Source organism: Oryctolagus cuniculus, chromosome 9 (assembly GCF_964237555.1).
Source record: "Oryctolagus cuniculus chromosome 9, mOryCun1.1, whole genome shotgun sequence".
Classification (NCBI taxonomy): Eukaryota; Metazoa; Chordata; class Mammalia; order Lagomorpha; family Leporidae; genus Oryctolagus; species Oryctolagus cuniculus.
This window is the reverse complement of record NC_091440.1, coordinates 19,992,621-20,014,475: the sequence shown is the minus strand read 5'-3', so window position 1 is coordinate 20,014,475 and position 21,855 is coordinate 19,992,621. Positions and strand designations below refer to the sequence as shown.

Here is a 21,855-nt window from a genome sequence, read left to right as displayed (position 1 = left end):
AAAGGCAACATTGTGACCAAAGCAAAATAAAAAGTGGACCTATTTGACAAAAAGTTACAAGAGTTTCTAGACTGTGAGCAGCAGAAATTAAACCAAATATGGACCCTTCTGATTGTAGCTCCCTGTGCAGCTACCCAGAATGCATACCCACAGACCCAGCCATTCCATCATTTTTATGAAAATTCTCTGATACCAAGGACAGGTTTTATACTCTTGAAACTGCCCCTTCTATATTTACTCTCTCTATTTCCACCAACCCCTCTGCCAGACTTTTTCACCCTTAGGGAAATTGACATATTGGACTAAATGATTCTTTGCTATGAAAGATTAAGATTTGTACTTGGCCGGTGCCGCGGCTCACTAGGCTAATCCTCCACCTTGCGGCGCCGGCACACCGGGTTCTAGTCCTGGTCGGAGCACTGGATTCTGTCCCGGTTGCCCCTCTTCCAGGCCAGCTCTCTGCTGTGGCCAGGGAGTGCAGTGGAGGATGGCCCAAGTGCTTGGGCCCTGCACCCCATGGGAGACCAGGAGAAGTACCTGGCTTCTGCCATTGGATCAGCGCGGTGCACTGGCCGCAGTGCTCCGGCCGCGGCGGCCATTGGAGGGTGAACCAACGGCAAAGGAAGACCTTTCTCTCTGTCTCTCTCTCTCTCACTGTCCACTCTGCCTGTCGGAAAAAAAAAAAAAAAAAAAAAAAAAGATTTGTACTTAAAAATATTTAGGAGCATCACTGGTCTCTACTTGTTAGATGTTAACAGCTCCTTTCCCAACTCCAATTTGGAAAAATAAATAATACCCCTAGACATTTCTGTATGTCAACTAAAGGGCAAAAATATACCCTACAGAAAACCCCTGCTATACATTATCAGAATACTCTTTATAAAATAGAGATACATAAAATCTCTGAGAAACTCTCAAAGCTATAAGATAGTTCTGCTGATCACCATTATATTAAATGGTTACCATGGTATAGCCTTGTGTATTTCTCCAATTCTAACTCAATGTTAGGCCATTTATTGTGCCTAGGCTTGATTCTCAATCCTTGTCAGATGACTAGCATATTACTCACTGGTTTTTGAATATGTTTGCAACTGCACTTATCCAATTATCTGTTTCTTCAATTCATTTCTTCTCTCATAAGATGATGTATTTGCTTTTTTTTAATTTAAACTCCCATTTGACAAAGAGATGTAGAGAGAAAGAAGGGATAGCGAGAGAGAGAGCGAGAGAGAGAGAAGAGAGAGAGAGAGAGAGAGAGTTCCTCTATCTGCTAGCTCATACTCCAAATACCTGCAACATCTGGGAGTAAACAAGACTGAAGCCAGGATTTAGGACTTCACTCTGAGTTTTCCACCTGGATGAAAGGAACTCAAGTATTTGAGCCATCAATTGCTGCCTCCATGGGTTTTCATTGGCAGGAAACTAGATCAGAAATAGAACTGATACTCAAACCTGTGAACTCTGGATACAGGATGTGAGCCTGCCAAATGCTGTCTTAACCAGCACATCAAAATCTGCCATGTTTTTATTAATTATTTTTTGTTTTGTTTTACTTTTTTGTATTTTTAAGAAGATTTTATTTATTTGAGAGGTAGAGTTACAGACAGTGAGAGGGAGAGACAGAGAGAAAGGCCTTCCATCCCCAGATGGCCACAACAGCCGGTGCTGAGCTAGTCTGAACTCAGGAGCCAGGAGCTTCTTCTGGATCTTCCACGTGGGTGCAGGGGCCCAGGTATTTGGGCTATCTTCTGTTGCTTTCCCAGTCCAGAGCAGAGAGCTGGATCAAAAGAGGAGCAGCCAGTACTAGAACCGGCACCCATGTGGGATACCAGAGTCACAGGGAGAGGATTAACCAACCGCACCACAGCACTGGCTCCTTTATTATTTTTAATGTTATTCTAGAATACCGTCTCATTTTAATGATGTCTTACCTCTCCTTACTATTACTTCCTTTCTGCTCTAAAGGGAGAATGAAACATTGTCTATCTTGCATACAAGTGAAAAACCTCACAATATGTGGACTTGTTTTTCAGCGTATTCATATCTGGATTCTTAAACATTGTTGGAGACATCATCATCATCATCTCATTAATGAATAAAAGATAAGGATGTATACTGAGGAATTTCTTAGCACTTACTGCACAGTGTCTTTTATGAGCCCACATGCTTGGTGAATAGATATTTCGAGAGGTTTGAATAATTACATTTGTATTTTTTTTTTTTTGACAGTGAGAGAGAGAGAGAGAACGGCCATCCTTCTGTTGGTTCACCCCCCAAATGGCTGCTGTGGCTGGCGCACAGCGCTGATCCAAAGCCAGGAGCCAGGTGCTTCTCCTGGTCTCCCATGCGGGTGCAGGGCCCAAGCACTTGGGCCATCCTCCACTGCCCTCCAGGCCACAGCAGAGAGCTGGACTGGAAGAGGGGCAAGCGGGACAGAATCCGGTGCCCCAACAGGGACTAGAACCTGGGGTGCTGGCACCGCAGGCTGAGGATTAGCCAAGTGAGCCATGGTGCCAGCCTGTATTTTTGTTTTTTTCATTTAATATATATTTACAATTAGTCTAAACAAAAATTTTACATATTTGTGGGGAACCATGAAACGTATTGATATGTGTGTATATATATATATATATTGAGTAATGATCAAAACAGGGCAGGCATATCTATCTTTTCAAACATTTGTTATTTCTTTGTAAAGAAATCATTCGAAATCCTTTTTTCTAGCTTTTCTGAAATATGCAGTATGAGTAATTAGCCACCTACAGTACAATAGCAAGCCAGAACTTATTTTCTCAATAACTGTAGCCTAGGACTCCTAGACCAGTCATTCACCTTTCCACCCTCCCCCTGTCCCTTTAGCCTAATATTATTTAAAGGCTTCAAGCTTAGTGTATATTTATGAATATTTACATATATATTTACTAACATGTACTATAAAATTTATGCCAACAAAATATAATGGATTTTACTTTTAAAAAATATGGCTTTGCTTTTCATAGTCTGCACATCTTATTGAAAATGTAATTTCCAACTTACATAGTAGAAATATTACAAAATGAATCAAATGCTTGCATAACTACCCACATAATTTTGATAGCACAGAGACACACTTCATATAATGGCAGACAAGCTAGTAGTGAAAGAGGGAGCCAGCCAGGATACTGTGACTATTGTTCAAGATATGTCCTTCACTGATGGGTTGACAGAAAATTCCAAATCACTGTTCCTCATGATTACACTTTGATTATGAATTTAAATCTCATGAAGTCCATCTGTTCATCAAAGAGTAATTTACTGTCAAATCCAATAAGTGATAGAATATTCCTTTCCTTTCCTTTTGACCTTGTTCTTGGCACAAAGGAAGTTGGTTCAAATATGACAAATTTTCCCCCGACAGCTGGGCGATTGTTCACTGTGGCCAAATGAGAAATCTGTTGCATGGAATTGAAGGGCTGGATGCATCAAATATTTTACCATTCAAAAATGTTCTTTTGAATGCATATATTAGTTCTCAAATATTCCTTTGCTTTATTTAATAATTTTCTACCTTTATGCTCTGTTAGTCCTGTGAAATACATTCATCTTTTCTCTGACTACTTTTGATATATAACATGTGTCACAAACTTGTTTTACCATTTTTTAAAAAGTAAAGTTACACATTTTTTCTTTCTCTTGTCTCTGTAGTTTAAAACATAGCTCTAACTTTAACTTTTTAAAAAATGGCATAATTTAGAAATAAACATCTCTACAATATAGCAAGAAAACTTGTAGAATTTAAGTTTAAAGATCAAGGAAAATCATTTGAAATACGTTTGGGAGAATTATGAGCAGTCTTAAAAATGTTCATGGAAATGCATATTATGAAAAATATATGTATGGATTTCAATATTTTGGCACCAAAATAAACTCAGATTAACTTATAACATGTCTGAACTGGATCTATTCTAAGGCATTAAGTAGGATGATAAGGCATTAATTTGATAAGAAGCCCTAACAGAGCACCATGATTTCTGCTACAGTTGAAGCAAGAACGAATGTCGAATTTATGGTAAAGCTTTGATGCAAGAATGCTGAAATGAAGGATGCATTACAAAAAGTTTATTGGGACAATGTTCCATGGAAATCAGAAGAAGGAGACAACACAGAAAATGAAGCCTATAGCAGTAGACCCTCTGCATCAATTTAAAAGGAAAAGACTAATCTTGTTCATGCCTCCATTGAAGAGAACCAACAATTAACAGCTGTAGCAATGGCTAACACCATTGACATCCCTCTCTCCTCTCTCTCTTGTCTCTTTTCTCCCTTATCCTCACCTTCCTTCCCTCTCTCTCCTTCAAATAAATAAATATCTTAAAAATTACATTAAACTTTACCATATTGATGTATCTATAGGAAAAAACATTCTCTCCCCTCCTTTACCCCCTCTCTCTCCCTCTCTCTCTCTCTCTCTCACACACACACACACACACACACACATCACAATATAGAGTCTCAGGTATTTACTAGTGGTCTTGGAATACATACCCTGCAGATAAGGTCTTGGAACATATTCCTCTATAAATAAGATAAACATCCCATTTGATTTTTCATATAACCTTTATCTGAACATGCCATAATAATAAAATTGTACAATAAAATTCTTAGGTTTTAATTACATTTATAAAATACCAATTATGGTACTTTGGAGATTTAGAAGGCACAGTTTGTATCATAGTTTTATTATAATTTCCTTAAAAGTCAATATGCACTTGTTAATTTTATCTCTTCACTGAAGGAAATGCATTTTTAAAAGCAAAAGAAATATGGTATCTGCCAGGTATATATTTACTCCCCAGTCAAACAAAATGCACAGAACATAAAAGTTAGGCTGACTGCCACCTCCTTGCTTGTTCTCCTTCTCCCTAAAACCATCACTATCTTTTAGGATTATATGTCCTAGTGAATACAGAAGAAATACTGAATCCTTGGAGTGCATTCAAAGTGCTCACAGTAGTTCTATGAAATAACAGAAGGCTCAATTGTATGAATCACATTAAAATATAGCAACTATTGCCTTAAGGAAGAGAACATTGGAATTTGCTATAAGGATAGGGTCATGTTGAACTAGGGCTTGAGTGTTGGCTCGTGTTTGAGGAATCAGAAAAGGTCAGAATACGAATAGTCCCACCTGAAGTATGATAGAAACACTAATATGTACATGAAAGTAAAATGAAAGATGGTTCAGACTGGGAACATTGCCTCTGGTCCCTGGATCCTAGACTGAAGCATTTAAAAATGCAACAGGCAATTCTGGATCCCAGGGTGATATATTAAAACTTGTGTTTTTCCTGTAAGAGATATAAGTTGTATTACAGGAAAGCTGCAGTGGGTAAAGTTGTTGCCTGCAAAGCCATCATCCATATGAGCTCCGGTTCAAGTCCCAGCTTCTTCTTATCCAGCTCCTGGCTAATTTAATGCACCTGGGAAAGCACTGGCGTATGGCTCAAGTGCTTGAGCCACTGCACTCACATGGGAGATCCAGAAGAAGCTCCTAACTCCTGGTTTTGGCCTAGCCCAGCCTTGGCCATTCCAGTCATTTGGGGAGTGAACCAGCAGATGGAAGATCGATTCGTTCACTCACTCTTTTGCTCTCGCTCGCTCTCTATTTGTCTCTCCCTGTTTCTCTGTACCTTTGACTTTCAAATAAATAAAATCATTTTAAAAAGAATTAGGGAGAATCACTGGAGTATTGAAATATAAGGGAAACTTAGAGATGTTACAAAGGGAGAAATATTGGTTTTAACAACAGATTAGTAAAAATTTACTCTATGCACATGGCCAAATAGGTCATCATTTTCTTTTTTTCTGGAAGTCAATCAAAAGCATGTGGGGAAATGAAAAACAAATCCTATAAACTTTATAGTTGGTGTAACTAAGTAAAAGCTGTGTAAGTTCAAAATACAGGTGATATGTTAAGATAAAAGTACAAGATAGAAAATTGCAAAATAATGAAAATAGTTTGGGGAGCAGAAAAAAAGTTGATTGACTCATTCAATAAATAGTTACTGAGCCTCTCCTGTGAGTCAGGCCCTCCTGGAGGCAATGGAAATCCATAAAGGAATGAAATGGACCTAAGTTTCTGCTTGCCCTCAGAGAGGTTTGCAGAGTCCCAAAAGATCAATAATAAGCAAAATATCTTAACTGTACTTGTATAGTTTGAACAAAGGGTGAAAAGCACTGTGAATATAACTGGCAAGGGGGAAGGGAATACAGAAAGTGGAGAAATGGAAAGTTTAATTTAAAATGGTTAGCATGATGGTTGACATTTGAATGGATTTAGTGATGCATAGAGAAGTGCTGAAATTTATTTCAGAAAGTGCCTATGACAGGTTTCCAGAGAACTTTGGCCTGGAAGCCAGCAAACTGAGCAGGGAAAATATGTCCTGCAGGTGGCTGGGCACCATATCATCGGCTGGGGGCTTCAGTGGAGCAGAAAGTGAACAAAGGGTAAAATTCTCTGGTTCTTTAATGGGCAGGTTTCTACTGCAGCTGTTTGTGGACATCAAACTTTGTGTTCTGGAACCAGCACAAGCTGATGACGCTCCATGGACTCTAAGGCCATAGGCCTCGAGGTAGTGGGGATTGGGAGTGGCGCGTGGCTACAGATCCATCAACCTCCCTGGTTCTGAGGTTTTCTGCTTTCTTGGACTGAGGCATGCAATCGCTTTCTCTGTCTCACCATCTTGCAGGTGACCTATCATGACACTTTTCAGCCTACATTGTGTGAGCCCATCCCCATATTAAATTTACTCATCTATGTATGTACATGCATGTGTGTGTATACACACACATTTTTCGCTTGGCTTCTTTGGAGAACCGCAACACAGTCAATCAGTGTATGTGCTGCACATTGAAGGTTGTTGTCTATCCCCCACCCTTTCTGCCCCAAGTTCATATATTGAGACCCTAATCCCCAATCTGATGCCATTCGGAGATGGTGCCTTCGGTAGGCAATTAGATCATGGGGGTTGACCATAGGATTGGACTAGCACCTCACAGTACGAGACAGGAGAAAGATTGCCTCCTTTCATTACTCTACTCCTCGTCAGGATTCAACTCCAGGATGGTCGTGTAAACTAGAATGAAGACTCGGGCCAGATGCTGGATGGGCTGACCCCTTGATTTTGGACTTCCTGCTCCCCAGAGTGTGAGAAATATTGTTTAACCCACCCAGTTTATGGCAGTGTGTTATAGAAGCCTGAGCTGTAAAACAGAGGCTTCTGTGATGATGTGATCTGTGGGCAAAGGCTTGAAAAAGATGACCATGGTGAAAAAAATAGTAAGTAGAAAAACCTGCTGGCCCAGCATATCTGAGAGGCAACATAGATGCCAGTGTGACTGGGTTTGAGAGAAGAATCAGGTGACAACCAGGCAACAGGTATCAGTATGCCCACTTGTGCAGGTCCATCAGAAATTTGAAAATTGGGCATTTAATCAGAATGACTTTGGAAACTGCTGGAGAATTTCGAACAAAAAAGCTGACATGATCCGATGTACATTTTTACAGGCTCAGTTTGGTTGGTTGGCTCCTTGAGAAGAGACCACAGGATTCAAGGTAGAAGCAGGGGCACTGAGAAGGAGTTTCTGTCACCATATGAGTGATGATTGTGAAGTAAGCCAGGGTGGTACCAGTGGAGGTGGTGAAAGGAAGTGAGAGTGCAGATCTGTGTTAAAGGGAGATAGGGGATTTAGTGTTGGATGAGGGCTAAGAAATGCAAAAAGGGACGCAGTGACTGTCAGGTCTTTGACCTAAGTAACTGAAGAATGGAGTTGAGGTTAACTCAAGTGGGGCACATTGCAGAAGAACAGATTTCAGAGAAAAGAGCAGTAATTGCTTTTTGCAAATATTAACTTCAAAATGTTTATTGACTACCCATGCAGAAATGTAGACAGTTGGATCTATGACCCTAGAATTCAAGGAAGAATTTATCAGCTGGAGAAATAAATCTGAGTTGTTGCCTTATACAAGGTATTTAAGTCACATGATTGAGCGACATCTCCAAAGAAATTACATTTTCAGTTTTTGTTTTTATTTTAAATAAAAAAAGAAGTGCAAAGCATCCTTCAGAAAGTATGGTAAATATGAGGCACACATGCAACATGCCATTTATTTCTCCTGTTTGCAGAACCTGAGTGAAGATGAACTGGGGCCCCAAAAGATCTGCTTTGGTTGGGGTCCAGAAGGGCCATGATAGGGCATTGCCAGGAACTCACAAGTGAGCCTTTCATGAGAGAAACAGCAAGGTTATCCCAGGCTTTGGAACATTCGCTGAAGTTCAAAGGAGCCACCTTCTCAGCTTTCCTTGCTGTGGATGGCCTATCGTGAAACTTTTCATCCTCTGTCCTTGTATGTGCCAGCCCCCTAATAATTTACTCATATGCATCTATACATGCACAGAAATACACACACAAATACATCCTCTGCTCTGATTCTCTGGAGAACTCTGACCAAAACAGTAATGGAATGAGCTACACAGTGCAGGTGTGTGCTGTGTCCCTCCCTTGATGCAAATTTATGTATGAAACCCTAATTCCCTATGTAAGGTGTATAAACAGTACCTTGAATTTTTTTTTTTTTTTTTTTTTTTTTTTTTTTTTTTTGGACAGGCAGAGTCAACAGGGAGAGAGACAGAGAGAAAGGTCTTCCTTTTGCCTTGGTTCACCCTCCAATGGCTGCCACGGCTGGCGTGCTGTGGCCGGCACACTGCGCTGATCCGAAGGCAGAAGCCAGGTGCTTCTCCTGGTCTCCCATGGGGTGCAGGGCCCAAGCACTTGGGCCAACCTCCACTGCACTCCCTGGCCACAGCAGAGAGCTGGCCTGGAAGAGGGGCAACCAGGAAAGAATCCGGCACCCCAACCGGGACTAGAATCCAGTGTGCCGGCGCCGCTAGGTGGAGGATTAGCCTATTGAGCCGTGGCGCTGGCCAGTACCTTGAATTTTTAACACCTTGAATTTTTAATAGAAGATGTTACATGTTTCTCTGATGTAATGCAGGTTTTGATGGTGTACTCGATGAACATCAGCTGCCAGGCTGCCTTGTATTTCTTATTTTTTTAAAATGTGCAAACACATACACAAACACACACACACACACACACACACAGAGAGAGAGAGAGAGAGAGAGAGAGAGAGATCTCCCACGTGGGTGGCATGAACCCACCACTTGAGGCATCATCTGCTGCCCCATGGTCTGCATTAGAAGGAAGTTGGAACTGGTAAATAAAGCTGAGACTGAAACCCAGGTATACCAAAATGTGATGTTGATTTCCCAAGTGGCATATTAACCACCAGTCTGACAGGTGAGCTACCCTTCCTTTTGTACCTGACTCTTCCTCTTCTTCCTATTTCAATCTCATTCTCCTTATAGCAAAGGGGAGGATTTGCCAGATAGTTGCCCACATCTCTCCCATCACTGAAAGTCTATTATTCCCCCTTGATAGCTCATTAACATCTGCTGTAAAACAGGTTGAGTGTAATTCTATTGCTTTAGCTCCTTAAACTATATTTGCATGTTTAATGGTGGCAGTTTGGAGGAAGGCTTTTTTTTCTTAAACTTTAAAAGTTCTCCTCAATTGCTGGGTACTGTAAAATGCTTTGGCACAACATAGATTCTTAAAATAATACTTAGTACCATCATTTACATTTGCCATGATTTAGTTTAAATTTAATGTTTTTTCAGATACAGCTCAACAAATGATATTTACTAATTATAAGAAAGAGTTTTATTTAAAATATTCAATCATGTATTTGTTTGAAGGGCAGAACAACAGAAATAGGTCATCAATTTGCTGGTTCACTCTCAAAGTGACTGCAACAGCCTAGATTGGGACCCGCTAAAGTCAAGAGCCAGAAGCCAAGAGTTCCATCCTGTATCCCTTATGGGTTGCACGGACCCAAGTACTTGGTCCATTTTCTGTGGCTTTCCAAGGTGTATTAGCAGGAACATAAATTGGAAGTGAAGTAGTCAGAACTCCAGCTGGCACTCAATAAGGGATGCTGACATCACAAGAAGCAGCTTTACCCACTGCTCCACAATGTTGGCCCTCAAAAAAGCTTTCTCACTTCTGAAATGTTGTATTTTACCCCAGTTTCAACTATTTGAACCTGTAGGTTAAAACAAAACTTTAGATTAGCCTTCAGTTCATTTCACTGGGTTTAAGATTTTCTCAAGAAGAATGGTTTTGCACACTCAGTAATTGTCAGTCTGTGTCTTGTCTGTTTTATATTTGGTGGATTATAAATGAAAATAGCCTACCCTACGTAGTGCTAAATTTGTGCACATATTATTTTAATAAATAATTGTTGTATGTGTGGAGTACCGATGTAATCCATGCTATAAGGAGGAAAATGAGACCCAATAAAATAGAATAACTTAATCAAGGATATATTATTTAGGGGCTGGTGCCATGGCTCACTTGGTTAATCCTCCGCCTATGGTGCCAGCATTCCATATGGGCACAGGGTTCTAGTCCTAGTTGCTCCTCTTCCAGTCCAGCTCTCAGCTGTGGCCCAGGAAGACAGTGGAGGATGGCCCAAGTGCTTGGGCACCTGCTTCCGTGTGGGAGACCAGGAAGAAGCACCTGGCTCCTGGCTTCAGATTGGCGTAGCTCCAGCCATAGCGGCCATTTGGAGGGTGAACCAATGGAAGGAAAACCTTTCTCTTTGTCTCTCTCCTTCACTGTCTAATTATATCTGTTAAATAAATAAATAAAGAGATTGATGATCTGAGCCTCTTTAAGAAAAAAAAAAAAAGTTATAGAATTCATCACTCAGATCTGACTGCAAAGCCCAGAATACTTCCGTAGCCCTGCATGCTTCAGTGCAACCAGCATATCCAACTTCAAATACTAAATTTTATTCATTCCATTCCGCGCATGTGAACCAATCCTGTCAAATCATGCTAACTTAAAAGCTTATTAGTGAGCTGACACCATGGCTCACTTGGCCAACCCTCCTCCTGCGGTGCTGGCACCCAGGGTTCTAGCCCCGGTTGGGGCGCCGGATTCTGTTCTGGTTGCTCCTCTTCCTGTCCAGCTCTCTGCTGTAGCCCGGGAAGTGCAGTGGAGGATGGCCCAGGTGCTTGGGTCCCTGCACCCGCATGGGAGACCAGGAGGAAGCACCCAGCTCCTGGCTTCAGATCGGCATAGTGCGCCTGCCGTAGCGGCCATTTGGGGGGTGAACTAACAGTAAAAGAAAGACCTTTGTCTCCATCTCTCTCTCACTGTCTATAACTCTACCTGTCAAATGAAAAAAAAAAAAGCTTATTAGTGAGTCCATGTATTAAATCTGCCATAAAAATTTCTGTAATCTTACAATTAATAATTATTTACTTTCTAATTTATGGATCATTAAATTGCAAAACATCTATCAATTTTATGAAAAGTCGGCCATCTTTGGTGTTACTTTATCCATGAATATTTGAAAAAGTGAAATTCAGAGAAATTTCAACAAATGGATGTGATTGTATTTATTGCTTATCAGTTTCACCATAATTAATAAAGCTTGGTGAGTGATTTAGTCAATTATACTTTAAAATATCACAAATGCTTCAAGTTCCTTGGAGAGCTATTTGCTTGCATTTAGTAAGGCCTTATATTCAGTGGATCTGCTTTTGCAAAGGCCAATACAAAGTCATTATATTTACTTAGACCATGAAGTGAGTGGAACCTCTGGAGTGTTACAGTACAAAACTTGTACTGTATATCATGACCTACATAGTTTCAAATTTATTCCATTTAGAACTGTGGAGAAATTTCATGCTATGTATCATATCACATGTAACATTCTCATTAATAATAATATTATTAAAGCTTGTAATCATACATTATAAGATAGGAGATTATAATTACATATATATTTATATCTATATTTATATGTAGGTTTATTTGCTTATTTATATGTATATATGTGTTTATATGTTTCTATATGTTTATTTGCCCCTAATCCTTTTCCCCAAGTTTACTTGTGAAAAATTATAATTATGCAGATAGATTAATAGATTTGCAATATACATGTATGTTTACTTGCTACATATCTATATATATTAAAAATAAATACAATGAAAGGAGAAGAAAATTTGCTAATAACAATGACTAGTAAAGTGACTGTGATAGGTGGCATGGGCATTCCTATATTTCCCAATAACCAGTGTAAGATGAGGCGACAGAACTCACAAAGTTCTTTTTCTCAAAAAAGTGGTTTTCTAAAGGAACACATTTCATTCAGCTTTGAACTATTTTCTTTTTTAAAGATTTATTTATTTGAAATGCAGAGTTACAGAGAGGAGAGACAGAGAGAGGTCTTCCATCTACTGGCTCGCTCCTCAATTGAGTGACTATAACAGGACTTAGCTAGGCTGAAGCCAGGAGCCAGGAGCTTCATCTTGGGCTCTCACCTGGGAGCAGGAGCCTAAGTCCTTCCACCATCTTCTACTGATTTTCCCATTTCCAGGGAGCTGGACTGGACGTGGAACGTCTGAAACATGAACTGGCACCTACATATGATACCAGCATCATGGGCTTCAGATTAACTATGCTACAATGTTGACCTCATTTAAAATATTTTAAGTGGTACAGAGTATTTAGAAAAAGAGAAGAAAAGTATAGTTTTTTAAAATATTTTGATGTGAGTTTTCAAGTTAAATATTATATAATTTTATAATACACTTTCACTTGACTTAGAGTCATAGTCTAGCGAACATAGGGAAAGAGATTATATAAGAGAAACTTCGAAAAGTTCATGAAAAAACTATATAGGGTTCATAATTTTTTGCACCAAAATAAACCTTTTTTAAAAAAAAATATTTATTTGAAAGGTTAGAGTGATAGAGAGGGAAAGAGAACTTCCATATACTGGTTCATTCCCCAAATAGCTGCAATAGCCAGGGCTGCAACAGGCTAAACCCAAGAGACAGAAACACCATCCTCGCTCCCACATGGGTTACAGGGGCCCAAGCACTTGGACCATATTCCATTGCCTTGTCAGTTAAACTAGCAGCCAATTGTTTCAGAAGCAGAACAACTGGGACTTGAAATGTCATGGTAGTGTTTCCAGGAGCAGTTTAACCTGCTATGCTACAACACCAACCAACCCCAAAAACATATTTTTAACTCTATTTTCTATGATATTTGAATTTGCATATACTTTTAAATGAGAGAATCTCATAATTAGACACTTGTTTTGAAACTTGAAATCATAATTATGGGATACTTCCTCCTTCTATCCTTCCCACACCCCAAGGTTGATGGACACAAAATTATAACATGGACTTAATCACCAAGTTTCAATAATGTCTTTTTTCCCCCTCTAAAAATCATTTTGATTTCAACATTGGAATAGGAGTAGAATAAAGTCCCAGTGTTCCACATCCATAAGAGAGAGAATTTTTATCACAAAACATTATCTCAGTAATGTTCTATTAAAAACATTTCGTTCTCTGATTATGCTAAGTGAAATATTCCAGACACAGGCAAACAAACATAACATTATGTATTTTTCATTTGAACCTAAATAAGTTGGACACACAGAAGTAGAAAGTAGGATAGAATGGTAGTTTCTAAAGGATGTGAGTGGATGGATGGACAGGGAAAGGGCCGATGTTAGTCAAAGGATTCAAACTTTTAGAGAGAAAGATATTGTGTTAAAGTTGTTGAGAACCAAACTGGCATAAACATCATTGAGTAAATATCAAGCAATCCTATAATTTTGGGAGAGTATTGATCCTCCTAAAACTAAAGCAGATTATACTTTGATTTAATTGAGAACAAAAGGGTGGTGAATATGAGGTGTTAATTAAAGGTTTGGTGCCCACTATGCTAAAAAGGCTTCAAGCTGTTGTGGCTGTCCTTTCTTAAGAAAGCTGAAGGACAAAGGCCCCCATTTCCCAAAGGTAGGGAAAGGTAGGCACTTCAGTTTCCACCCGTCAATAATGCTTTGTGATCCGATATGTGAGCAAGCCTTTCTTGATGGCTTTTGAAGAAACTCTTAGAAGTTGTTTGAACATCATAAGACTGCTTGGAGAGCTAATAAGAACCTCAAAGATTTCACCTTTATCTTCTGAGCTTCTCAGACATTATTGGTGTCATTTGAAGAAAATAAAAATAAATAGAAACAGGATAATGGGCAGAAATTCATATAGAATACTGAATAACGGACTCAGAAATCTAAATAATTGGTGTACATCATTATCAAGATTTGCTTGTGATTAATCTGGCTGGATACCTTTTTTTTTTTTCCTTTCATAGGCATATTCTAAACACAAGGTTGTAGAAAAAAATTATGTCTAAATCTTTGCATGTATTGAATATTAGCTATTGGTCACTGTTCTATGAATGTTTTATATTTTTTCTTATTAATCCTCACCTACACACACTGAAAAATATATGATAAATGATCTGGATTATTTCCCATTTCATGATGAAATGTAATACCAGAGAGGTAAAAATAACTTGTTCAATACCTCAAACTTGTGTGTAGAAGTTGCAGCACCCTGACTCTTTCTAAATGCTAGTCTACACTGATTCTCAGTGTTGCCTAGAAGTCAATTTAACTTTGAGAACACCAAGGAAAATTCAGAAGTTTAAACCTCCCTCCTTCAAACAATGTCCGTTGTTCAATTAATCAAGTATATTCAGCATGAATAGCTATCTAATGGTGTCAAGAGTCTCAAGTGCCTGGTGGGATGAATACCCATTTAGTAATATGTATGAGATGCCAAACAAGATATGGATGAGCATTTAATAAAAATTAGAAAAATAAGTTCATGAGCCAGATCTCTTGGAGTTTATTGTTTGGTCACAAATTAAAATTGCTTCTAGCTTAACTTTCCACTTTTTTCTTTAATTTATCCTTAAAATAAAATAGGTCTAAATGTTTCTAAAATGATATTAATAGTATGAAGTTCAGCTCACTATAGGCAACAGTAGTGTTCTAACTGGAGGAAGAGAAGCTAATCATTTGTTGATTCTATTATGGAATCAAAGATGCATCATACAGGATTCATCATGCGGTAAGCTCAAAAATCCAAAATGATTGTTTCTCCTCAAGGGGAAGAACCATAACCACAGAATATTACAGCATTACAAAAGAAATGCTGCAATAAATTCATATAGAAAATGAAATAAGAGTAAGAAAGGTCTACCACTTGAGAAGTATTTAGAAGACTGGAGAAGCAGTCACTTGCCTTTTCAATTCAATTTCTTCTAATCTGTATTGGCTGATAAGCAAAACATCTAATCTGAAGCAAAACAAATACGAGCCCTGGATTTCTCCTGTTCTGAGAAGACACAGGGATGTAAATAATCAGAACTGTGGTACACTATAATTTGGAAAGTGTGTTTATTTAAGTGAGGGAGATATCCCAGGCTTTTGTAAGAGGCAAGTGCTTAGCCACCTATCCCGCATCATATTTTTTTGCATATATAGGACTAATGAAGCGTGCGCACGCGCGCACACACACACACACCCATTTCTTGTTGAATAGAAATTGAGGGAAGAGTACAGAAGAATTACCTGAGAACCTTCACATTTTAAGCATCCTTATAATTATTCTTCAGCCCTTCACAACGACTCACAATTCCCTGCACAGCTCTACAAGTTATGCTACACTCATATGTTCAGAACCCAGAAAGTCACCTCCAACCTTTGCCTCAGTGATCCCCATGGAGTAGCCACACCAGATATTTCTTCCTTCAGAGAACCTCTTTCCCTGATCCCATATTCTGATTCAGGAACATGCTCATAGCCTGTTTCTAGTACAAAAATTGATCTGTCTTCAAATTATAGACTAAATGAATGAATAAATTACTTAGCCAAAGGCAGTCTAACATTATTGAAAACATCCAAATACTTTGTCCTTAGGTTTCTTTCCTTTCTAAATTTCTGTGCCTTGTTTAATACCATTATTGCAGTGTTATCATAGGATATGTGAGTTGAAAGAATATTTGGACCTTAACTAATTAATTCACTCCTGATGAGACAAAACTCAGGTTACATTGTTAATCCAAGGACTCTCTGTGGGCTAGCATTATGATTTAGTCAAGAATTCTCAATTCCTGATTTCTTTGTTGGAGTTCTCTCTACCTGTTCTATATTATATAATAGCTGCCTTCTTAAAGTGTGTAATGGAAAGTCATTTCTATACAATTGTGCTTTATGCACAATGCTGTTGTAAATAGTAGACATCAAGCAAGTATTTGTTGAATTCAGTTGCCCGTAACTTCCTTGTTAAGGAGCATATTAGATGCATCTCTTGGAAATATTTAAATTCTTCAATTGTGGTAAACAGTAAAGAGGAAATTCATGTAGAAGTTAAAGGTGTAATGATAACAATAGTGGCTCCAAAAGCCAAAATTTGATACTATCTTGTAATAATTCAGATCACAAAGGGACAGTGAGGTACATATTTAAACTCACTTGCACTTAAATATGGAAAATACTTTTGCCTCTATTATGACAAACTATCAGATATCAAAACTGACAGCAACTTTGAAATTCGGTTATAGTCCAGTACAAATCTGAGAACTATAAAATGGCTTTTGGTATTAAATAAAACAAAAGTTGATATTATAGAACTGGAAGCACACTTATGATCATGATAGTTTTTAAAATATAGTTTTCTATGAACTTAAACTAAATAATTCAGCCTATTCCATTTTTACTCAACCATAGCAAAATTTTAAAGATTATTTTAATTATAAGGAAGAGGAATGAATACAAAAATAACACATACACACACCTCTGTATGATTATCAATCTATGTGTCTACATATAAATGACCCTATAAAAAGAGATCTGTAGAACAGTTAAATATAATATCTGTATTTATTATTTTCCTGCTGTAATAAATCAATATACATTTCACATAAGACTTCATGAAATTCACTCTTGCATTCTATAATGTTCCTGAAGATTATATTGATTGACTTTCAACTGTCTTTTCTTTTTTTTTTTTTTTTTTTTTTGACAGGCAGAGTGGACAGTGAGAGAGAGAGAGACAGAGAGAAAGGTCTTCCTTTGCCATTGGTTCACCCTCCAATGTCCGCCGTGGCCAGCACGCTGTGGCCAGCGCGCTGCAGCCAGCGCACCGCGCTGATCCGATGGCAGGAGCCAGGTGCTTATCCTGGTCTCCCATGGGGTGCAAGGCCGAAGGACTTGGGCCATCCTCCACTGCACTCCCAGGCCACAGCAGAGAGCTGGCCTGGAAGAGGGGCAACAGGGACAGAATCCGGTGTGCCAGCACCACATGGCGGAGGATTAACCTAGTGAGCCGCGGCACCAGCTAGACTTTCAACTGTATTTTCTAACCATGCCCTTCTTTTATGGAATGTGATTGGATATAGCCTTAAAACACCTGAAAAGGGAGAATCTTGAAGACCTTTGATTTGATTTTCATAAAGACACTGTATTCAAAGTCATAAACAAAAGGGTGGATGATTAATTAATAGACTACTATAGTGTGCTTTATGAAACCAAGACATTGTTGGGATTTCAAGGTGCTAATATGTTATTTTGCAGAAAATTAAAAAATTTCATGTGTGTTTATATAAAGATACTTTTTGCAAAAATTTGTTTGAACATATGTGTAACATCATAATGCAAAAGCTCAGCAATCATATGTTTGGTCCACAGTGAGACTCCAGTTATTGACCAGGATAGTGCAATTAGAGCTCATCTGTTCAAATCTCACAACAATAACTAGTTCTGCATCTACAGAAAGGAAGCAGTGTAGAAGTACTTTGACAGCACAGCTGTTTGATCATGTTTTTCTTCTGACTTAAATTCCGGGTAATGTGACCCTCTCAAATTACAGCTGGAGTGGATGAAGTCACAGGTAGTTTTTTGAAAAATGCAAAGAAAGCATAGTATGTGCAAAAAGCTCAAGGATTTGGATCAAGATCAAGATTTGAATTCTAGGCTGTTATTTCCTCACTGTTTCAACTCTTTAAAAAATCATTTGTTCTCTATTTATTTCAGTTTTTTCAACCTTAACTTGAATATAATGGTATCATCTTGAATTTCCCACTCTCATCCATTCTCTTAGAATTCCATGAATAGTGAAAGTTCCTTTTCTGGGCACTTATTGACAGATTAAAGATATATTGTTGAGAAAAATCAATGTTATCCATGATCTGCTGGAGAATTATACAAGATAATATTTGAGGCCCTTCCTTCTTCTACAAAACCCTATGACTGTTTTGGGGGCCTTCTATATGTGAGAGAGCTTCAAGAAAGAAATCAAGGAAATCTACATTATCTTTCCATTCAATTTTTAATGAATATTTTGAAACTTCCTTGTAAAGGATCCAAGTAAAGTTTACTAGTTACACAAATGGTACAACTTGTTCACTGTCTGGCAGACTAGGTCCAATGAGTTAATAGTGTTCAACATATAAAAGGTTTAACACATGTTTAGTTCTTTGTCTTCAAAAGAATTTACCTGGTTGCTGTTTTGTATATTATAATTGAGGGTGACAAAAAAGTAGAATCCACTCTTTGGTTAGAGTAAGATATAGCTTACAAGGGGACGCATGCTAGAAAATATCAAATTGGTATTAATTGTGGCTTGTATCACAGTGCTATGGGGAGATCCTCCAATTCTGTTAATGGCATATTTAATTGACAATATAATTATGACTCTAAAGAGTGTGAAATTAAAATCTGAAGAAGCATGTAAAATAATACTGCAATTCTGAAACTCTTTGTGAGCAAAGCAATTTAACTGAGTAGCACCGTGTTTATGATGGGATTTTTATACCTAGACAATTTTGCTTGGTTGCAAATGGAAAACTTGATCTAAGACACTAATGACCATTTACCCACATAAGAATAACTATCAAAAATAGACACTAGTGAAATTTCTAAAAATTGCAAAATGAAATAGCAATAATTTTAAAAAATTATTTGAAAGTCAGAATTAGAGAGAGAGAAAGAAATCTTCTATCTGCTGTTTCACTCCCTAAATGGCCACAATGGCCAGGGCTGGGTCAGGCTGAAGTCTCCTCAGTCTTATACGTGGGCAGCAGAGGCACAAACACCTGGGCCATCTTCCACTGCTTTTCCCAGGCTATTAGCAGGAAGCTGGATAGGAAGTGGAGCAGCCAGGACACAAACCGGCACCTACGTTTGGTAGCAACATTGCTGGTAGCTTTATCTGCCATGCCACAGTGCCAGACCCATCAATATTTTTGTATCTCGATTCCAAAGCCTGAGTTCTAGAAAGCGTATGTTTTCTTCCATTTTCTAGATCTTTGTTATATACAAAGTTGTTACAGTGTTTTTGGAAGTAAATATTTTCAATTATTGCTTTGTTCCTTTGGATACAGAAATGATGCTACTGACAAATGACCATAAGTGAAACAGAGACATTAAATTTGTATTTAAGGAGTGATTGGTTGCAATGTTTTGCTTACATTCTATTAGACTATTGTATCTCAGCTCCAATGATGTGATTGAAGTCTTGTGTTTAGCAGGAGACTTAGGTGACTAAGCATGTAAAGCATGTCCCATAGAGCAGACTAGAATCAAATCTGTGTCTTTGGACTAATGGTCTCCTATGCCAGCCAAATTAGACTTTTAAAATAGGCCGGTGCCACGGCTCAACAGGCTAATCCTCCACCTTGCAGCGCCGGCACACCAGGTTCTAGTCCCGGTCGGGGCACCGGATTCTGTCCCGGTTGCCCCTCTTCCAGGCCAGCTCTCTGCTGTGGCCAGGGAAGTACAGTGGAGGATGGCCCAAGTGCTTGGGCCCTGCACCCCATGGGAGACCAGGAAAAGCTCCTGGCTCCTGCCTTCAGATCAGCGCAGTGCGCCGGCTGCAGCGCGCCGTTGGAGGGTGAACCAATGGCAAAGGAAGACCTTTCTCTCTGTCTCTCTCTCTCTCTCACTGTCCACACTGCCTGTCAAAAAAAAAAAAAAATGATTCTCATTATCATTATTACATGTTCCCTTAGCAAATTTGAGACTTTCTTCAAATATAAAATGGCTCATTTCTTGTAAACTCTGAGTGATAACTTATTATATTTTAAAGTTTCAATCATAACATTAAGTTAAAAGGAACTTGTTATTTTACAATATAACTTAAAAATAATAGCAGAAATCATATACAGGTACTGATAAGATAGAAATCTGCATATTACAATTTCTAATCCCCTTATATATTTTATAATATCATCCTAATATAGTTACTGCTTTATTGAATTAAATGCACAAGCTTATTAGCAAAACAGCCAGCCTAACATAGCCACATACTCAGAGAAATATTAACATGAGATGTTTTGCCTAAGTGTGTATATCACTTGAACTTCCTTTGAACTCTGTGTAGTACTTGCTATTTATAACAAAGAAATTCATTGCTCACGAAGTATTGGGTTTGCCTTTGAAGCCGTACCAGGAGATCATCGACAAAAGGCAGCACTGAGATTAGTTGCCGAAGGTTATTGTCTTGCTGTAGTCCCAAAGCTATGTGAAATGTCAGCTAATTGAAAATGGTAATTATCCTACATAGCAACATAAACTGTTTCATTCTAGGGTATGTGTTGCTTTTAAATTAATAGCCATTGATCTTTTGGTTTTTCACAATTCCTCTTGTCCCTTCGTCAAATTATCCAGTCATCAGTCCTTGGGACAAAACCCATTTCACCATTTTTATTGATCAAGGTTTAATGAGTGACCTGGCCTTCCTGTTTGGATAGATTGTAATAGGCCCATCCATCCTAGGATCTGTCAGACAGACTAGTCTGTGTAATCTTTATTGTACACTTGGTTTCTAAGTAGAAAGGCTTTAAAATGAAAACTTCAAATAATTGTATTACTGCAGCTATTTTCATTTATTTCAGATACTGGTTGGGAGGAGTCATGTTAATCATCCTTGTTTTAGATCTTCAAATTATGACCAGTTAAGAAAGGCCATCCCTTGTGGGATGAATAATATATATTCAAAGTGTTTCATTTGCTTCTTATGGGCAGCACTTCACACCAGATGGCTTTGAGGGAAATATGTATAATATCATTTTTCAGACAAAGAATTAAAATTCTCAGTTATGATGAAAAAAAAAAAAAAACCCTGTCATTTGGAACTTAGAAATACATATTCTCCATTGCTCTAAAATGAACTACAAGCACACTTTGATCCTGTAAAATTGAGTTACTTCAGAAAATATTTGAGTAACCTAATCCCAAATCAAGATTTTCTATTGTCATGGGTAGACAACCCAAAAGACAGTTGGGCTTGATCTGTTTTAACAAAGTGAAGCAGACAAGAAAAGTGTGGGAAATTATTCAAATATATTCAGGAGAAATTCTGCGGAGGTTAGAAGACTAATACAGTGATTACAAGAAAGCGATATTCTGTCCTTAGATCAAGCCTTGCCACAAAATCATGAAAGTAATTTTCCTTTTGAGTGTGAAGGAAATGAATACAGTGTCTTTCTTTGTACTGGAAATAGGCAGTATTCCTTCCTCCAACTTTATTATTAGCTGGGAAATTGTAAGGATAAAGGCATAAGAACACATTTAGTGTTAGGAAAATCAATAGTTGAAGCTAAAGATAATTAATATATCTAAATGAACAAAGTTCTTTGTGTCTGACACTATTTAGATGCAAGCATAAAAACATTCAATCATGTGGGAACCAGTGGCTTCCTATCTTAGAAAGCAGAAGGAAAGAGTTCTAGGATGAGGAGCCACTTAGGCTCCTCTGTTGTTTAAAAAGAGCAATTCTACAAATCCTTATTCCATTTGTTTTTCTCTTCTATTTTATTTAAGGTATACGAATTTCATGTATTTCATATGTACAGTTTTAGCAACAAAGTGATTCT

At 38.2% G+C, this 21,855-nt stretch overlaps 1 protein-coding gene across 13 annotated transcripts in view; it reads left to right on the top strand.

Annotated features, from left to right (window-relative positions):
- Positions 1–21,855, top strand: part of GPC5 (glypican 5) — a 1,599,230-nt gene that overhangs the window by 1,186,159 nt on the left and 391,216 nt on the right. Inside the window, exon 8 of one of the 13 annotated variants that reach the window (XM_051850552.2) lies at positions 4,020–8,591. The exons of the other annotated variants lie outside the window; for them this stretch is intronic. Within the exon in view, the coding sequence (XP_051706512.1) occupies positions 4,020–4,060 (41 nt within the window). The 3' untranslated portion in view covers positions 4,061–8,591. Of the gene's footprint in view, positions 1–4,019; positions 8,592–21,855 lie in introns of those variants that run through there. 13 annotated transcript variants of the gene reach the window in all.